Source organism: Macrosteles quadrilineatus, unplaced genomic scaffold, assembly GCF_028750875.1.
Source record: "Macrosteles quadrilineatus isolate MER2022 unplaced genomic scaffold, UCM_ALF_1.0 Scaffold_4__1_contigs__length_99947679, whole genome shotgun sequence".
Lineage (NCBI taxonomy): Eukaryota > Metazoa > Arthropoda > Insecta > Hemiptera > Cicadellidae > Macrosteles > Macrosteles quadrilineatus.
The window spans coordinates 21,641,741-21,648,170 of NW_026542597.1; the positions used below are offsets into that span (position 1 = coordinate 21,641,741).

The window sequence follows — 6,430 nt, forward strand, 5'->3', positions numbered from 1 at the left end:
TTAAGTTAAAAGATCACAGTTTACAATGGTATATGATATTACGTAAACTATCTTTGATTTCTCCTTGGCATTATGCCTCATGTTTGCATTGACTTCCAGGTCGATCCACACGATTTCATGGACCAATGGAACCCCAGTCCGCCCTGGTCTGACACAACGGTCCAGAAGGTACCAGACATAGTCACAGACATGGTCCAGGACATGCAATACGTCACCACGACCCCACCAACCCCAGTCAGTCTTCAGCACACCCCCGGGCCCCACTCGCAGCACTTCAGCTTCGACTGGGCCCCGGAGCAGTTCGTTCCCAACGTCCACCACTCGCATCCCCTGCCTGTAGACGACGACGTCTCCTGGCCATCGGATCATAGGCTGTTCCCTCTACAGCCTCCGCCGGGTCCTCGCCCCTCGCTACTCAGGGTCGACACGGAGCCCATGGACACGGGCCAACATAAAGGTGAGGGTCGAATGGAGAATTTAGTGAAGGGTGAGAGGTATTCATTTCGTTATCGAAGAATTTTATGTATCGGAATAAGTACTTTGGTAAACTGTTAGCTTTAATACATTTTGTTGAAGTTCTAAGAGAGGTTTAGCATTTTGGTGGTACTGTCAAGTAAGCAAGTTTCTAAATAATTTATTTGTTTTTCATCCTTTGTCGAACTTCACCACTAACTGTAATACAACACGATACTTCCTTGAAACGGTAAATTTCCTTTGTGATATTAGTTTATATCGCAGTTCATCGTCGATAGGAAATCGAATGCACTTTTATCCAATAAATAAAAACATACAAAGTAACAGTTTGATTACCAGCCGTCTTGTATAGCGCATTTCATTGGAGACTTAAACGAGTGGTAAGAATGAAGTTTTCCTTTAAAATTGTGTGGCTCCGTGTTTGTAACGGATATTATTATACATTGTAATATTATATGGAATATTTAAGTAGCACTTAGATAAAAAAATATCACGTATATCAATAAATTTATAATATTTCAGAATTAATTTATGGATTTAAATGCTGATAACCGGCAAACCATGAAGGCGCTAATGAGGCAGCAAACCGATTTCACTACTTTTTACTTTTCTCCCCGGACTGCTCAATTTTACATCAGTCAGACATTTAGGCTTGTTACCGTATTGTAGTCGAGCTCTTCCGCTCACATCAATCATAGAACTACGAGCTGTGAAATCGCCGTCAGTGGAGAAACGCCGCGAGTCCCACGCCTTCGACATCTTACTTACACTTTGACAGCTGGAGTTAGGGTACATTGTTGCCCCTTTACAAGAGTTGTACCATAGATAAAATATACTCTCTTGGTAGATTTCACATCCTTATGGAACAGCTGAAGCCAATTTGCTTGTTAGTTCTGTCCAGTGCACTGAGGTCGTGTTTTGTTTACAACTTGTTTCTTGTTATTTCAATCATTTCAAACCTATTTTAACCAAATAAAACGATCTAATCATAAACAATAACTCGCCCCTTGGTTATGTAACCAAACAGTTAAGTACAAATCATGAAATCGACCCTAAAAAATTAAAACAAAATTTCGTATACACTAGTCGATCAGTGTCACCGGACATAAACTAGACACGAAAAACGAGCTTCAAAATTTACAATAGGGCCAGTATACTTGGGTTGGTTAGTCTATGGTTGTACCAAAATAAATGGTGTATATTTTTTATGACGTTTCCAAATTTGAGTAAAAAGAGGATCGCGAGCATATTGTACACGAAAAATTCATTACAAGAAATCATTAGACTATTTATTATATTCTTTCGTAGAGATTAAATCTTCAGAAATTCTTGTATACCACCCGAATAATTAGTATATTGTTGTTATCTCAATATCCCACGTCAACAAATTCGATTCAAAAATACATTGTAGCCAGTTCAAAGCTAAATGATGAGGGTCTTTCTATCGTCTATTTCAACTCATCATACTACGTTCACATTTTTTACTATAAAAACCATGAATGGCGTTTATTACTTTGAGCTCCTAAAAATCTAAATTTTTTTCATATGCTTCTAGTGACCTTTTAGGTTCCTAGTCTAAAAGTGTCCATCATATGTATAACGAAAGATGATTTAAAACTCCTTGAAAATTCAATTTTTTTTAACTAGGAAACTTTTGCTAACCCGTAGCTAATTTTTGGTTTTGCCTTTAATCGTTACAACCGCACTACATACATGCATAAACCTGCCTAACGTCTCAAGCTCCACGGAATTAAAAATAAAATTCAATTTTATTCTTCTTACTAATTAATTATTGACTTTAAAAGCCAAAAACTAACTTTTTAGAACTCTATTGTCTAACACCATCTTATGCCTCTAACCACACCAACGTGAAGAAATCTACTACAATCACAAAACACCCTTGTGCTTCTTGCAAACTTCCGATGACCCTAGAGACCTCAACAAACTTTTAAGGGCCCCGTTGCCCCCCGTGCCCCCCCCCCCCCCCCCCACTTGCATAACCCCGGAGAGGGTTCCGGGTATCAAATTACAGTTCACGGTGCCTTGTGATAGGCTCACGACGCTATTGTTCCGCCGATTGCTCCGGCTCACATTTTGTTTGGCTTGTTAAACAAAACTGTTCCATTTCCCTGATCATATCATGGCCACTCGAAGAAACGCCTCGAAGCTGGCATTTCTCAGGACGAGCAATTTTCCCCAAACTTTCATTCTGTTCGCCATTAAGTAATGGCGTTACGTCATTTGTTCCTACGACTTGACATTATGGTTTGTGATGTTTAAACTGTGGTGAATACATACTACAAAGTTTAAATGTTCAAAATATACCCGTGTTACACAATTGAAATATTGGGTGACTACGATAAGATTTTTACGTTAAGCTAGGAATGTAGAAATAATTACTAAACAAACATAAATATCTAGCAGGAACTATACCAATGACTTAAGAACTAATTTTAATTTATAAAGGTAGGACTCATGCATCAACATTGTTTTAGATTAGGTTCTCATATACGAAATACATTTATGTACTCGCTAATTTACATGTACTTGAAACGTCGAAGAATAAATAGGATTAATTATTTCAATACGACTAAACAATTTCGAAAGACATTTCGAAATTTCAAATGTTTCACAAGCTCTTGCAAGTAAGGGCGAAACTAAAAAGTTACGAGGTCCCCTAGAATCTCATGTTTGGGACCAGTTGAGGCGGGTTCAACTGATAGTTTCATTATATCAGAACGTCTAATGGTCCATATCGGCTATCCATCCGTCCTGTCGCCGGCGCCGCGGAATTCCTATCAAGACTGGTCCATAAACCTCATATTTGGAGGAATGGAGGACCGATGGATGGTCGGCCGGCGGGAGGCGGTTCCTTTGCGCCCGAATATTAATAGCGAATAATAGCAATTAAGAGTTTCAAGTAAGCCACGACTGTTTCAGATGGCAGGAGCGGTTCGGGAATGAGCTAGTCCTCGGCCACATGTCCTGTGTCACCCAATGAAGCGGAGGAACTTCCAGATGTCTCGGCGATTTTCCGGGATCTTCAAGGGTTCATCGCAGAGAAATCTCCGTAACTACCAGGATACATCCATGCGGAATCCCGGTGTTTTTCGAGAATAATCCCTGAAAGATTTCAGTAGCTTCCAGGATACGACAGTGCAATATTCATGCAAGATTCGTCGCAGATAAATCTTTGTAGCCATCATACATCCCTGCGGGGTCCCGGTATTCATAATGAATCGTTCCTGAAATATCCCGGTAGCTTCTGGGAGTAGCCGCTGCAATATTATTTTGACGTCCCGGTGTCCTTCAGGATTCATCCTTACAAATCCTTAGTGTCTTCCAGGTTCAACCCCTGCGAAATCCCAGTGAATTTAAACATTTATTCTTGCAGAATCCCGGTGTATCCAGGAATTTAATACTGCATTATCCTTGTGTCTTCCAGGATTCAATGCCGTGATATCCCGGTGTATTCTAGAGTCCTAGGCTGTGATCTCATATCCGTCCACCGTCCCTGACTTGTAGAAATGTCGATACTAGTTAAATCTATTTAGTTATTTATTATATAGTTAGTTATGTAAATGTTAGTGTTAGATTTGAGCTGCTAGAGAATTTATTTTGTTGTTAAACTGTCTATTCGTTAAGTAGATAATGTTTAAGCTGAATTACTATGTAAACAGCTATCTCGTTTTACCATTGACTATAGTCAAAGGTTTTTCTAGTGAGTTGCTTAGTTGGAAATTTGATCAAAAATGCTACATTAAAAACAAGAGTTTTTTTAGATTTTCCACGGTTTGATTTTCTATATTTTTGTTAACTTTATTGTTTTTGCTATAAATACTTCTATCATTTACCGAAAGTTAAAGCTTAATACATCTTCAAATAATAAATATGTAGATCCTTATATTTTAATTTCTAGCCTATCGAAAAATAACATTTCAATTATTGGATTGTAAAAAAACAACAGTAAAAATACTTGTGAAATCATATAAATGTAGTAGAAAGATTGGACTTAAGAAATTTTTGTTTTTTCAAAGGATTACTATATGCAGGTATTGTAAACCATTTTAAATTATTGTTAAATATAGTTTGTCAATTTTTACGGTACTTTGTACTAAATACGGCTGGTTGTGCAATAGATTAGATTGTTGCTAAATTGTTATGTGTGTTGTGTATATCATGTATTTGTTGTATGTTTTATTTGTTACGCATAAAAGTTAAAGACTATGTTTCAAATAAGTTTTTTTTTTTTGTAAACCATGCGTGTATAACTCTTGTCAATTTTCATAAAAAACATGCAATGATCTTTAAAATACAACACTTTAAAAAAAATTTAGTTATCTTTTTTGTCATCGTTTGGACGGTTGTACTTTTCTTTCATTCATTAATCTGAACGAGGCTTTAAGGGAAAAATATTCTTGAGAAATTACTGTAATTGGTTTTATAATAATTTTTACAGTCAAAGTCCACATTGTGTTGATTTTTGTTATAATTCAATAACTATATGTACAACTTGTGAAATATGTATTTATGTACAAATTAGTGTATATATCCTCGACAAGAGAATAACTGTATTCTTCCATTATTGTATACGACCCAGTATACGAACCTTTGTATATACTTGTGTATATACGAGCACGGCAGCCATATTAAATATACTACTAAATTGTACATAGTAGAGTTAAGGCTAAGCCAGTTTAGAATGTAGTTACAAAAGAATTGTTTATAGATATTTTATGTTTATATTTTTTACTCGATGTGTGAGTATGATAGACGCCAATTGAAAATACATTTCAGTTATATTATACATTGTATATTGTTTCTATCCTGAAATCCCGTGTTATAGTAGAACCGTATTATATGAGTATGGAATATTGAGAATGTAAAGAATATTAACCATCCCAAATTTATATAATCTTATGTAAATATTTAGGGTCTTTTACAAAACAAGGCCACCACTATTTAAAGTTTGTCTACACGATTATTTTTTGTGATTATTTATGTTCAATAAATAAAATTAAAAGTGTGAGTAAAACTATAAACTGACCTAGCCTAACCTAAATTGTGGTCATTCCACAATTGAAATATTGGCGGCCATCTTATAAAAAAGGCCCAATATTATTTAGCCTATTAATTTTTTTTTTAGCTAAAATCAAAGAAGTTTTTTGTATAGTTTTTCAGAAGTTCATTGGTACAAACACGTTGATAACAAACGAAGAAAATCTTAATCAGACTAGTTTTGCAATTAAAGTATCACACGAATTGTTATAAATTATAATTAACTAGCTGTGTGCCCGTTCTACGCACGGGGATCTTATAGTTGTCAGTTGAAACCTTATTGTATAAAGAACAGCAATTGGTTTGCATATTTTCAGATGTGCTGGCAAAACTATTATATAGAAACTTAATATAATAACATATAAAGAAAAAGCAAAACTTACACAGTAAGACATCAGTTAAATTGAATACTACTGTAATAAATAAGGTGCAACACTAACGATAACTAATTTGTAAATGGTGATGTGTTGGTATGGTACGTAAAATTATTCTTGTTGATACCACCTACCAAAGAAATATGTGATACCACTAAGGAAAAAACCAGTACCAAAAACCAACGTTTACAGTTAAGAACTATAGTACATCCGACGAATTAAATGCGTTAATACAGTTTCGAGGCTATTGATCTCTCTTGGTTTTGGATTTTCTGACAAAAATTTATCGAAAATCAAAGTTTTTTTCCATTAATTGAATTATTTGTGAACAACTTTTAATGTAAACATTTTGGTGACAGTTTGAACAAAACAACCTCGTCCAAACAGCTTTTTGTTATTTAAAAGATTGCGTATTCTCTAAACTATGTTTCGTATATGTAGTTAACATAAGAAGGAAATGTGAAAAAAATCACACAATGTTGTGTTTTTTAACGTTTTTAATTTGATTTCCTAAGTAGGTAGGT

The 6,430-nt window shown here is 35.4% G+C and overlaps 1 protein-coding gene across 1 annotated transcript in view; it reads left to right on the forward strand.

Annotated features, from left to right (window-relative positions):
• LOC128993413 (PAS domain-containing protein cky-1) overlaps window positions 1-5,254 on the forward strand; it is a 130,834-nt gene extending 125,580 nt beyond the window's left edge. The window contains exons 11-12 of the mRNA XM_054417303.1: window positions 100-457; window positions 3,415-5,254. Of these exons, the coding sequence (XP_054273278.1) occupies window positions 100-457; window positions 3,415-3,443 (387 nt within the window). The 3' untranslated portion in view covers window positions 3,444-5,254. The remainder of the gene's footprint in view (window positions 1-99; window positions 458-3,414) is intronic.
• The last annotated feature ends 1,176 nt before the right edge of the window (window positions 5,255-6,430 follow it).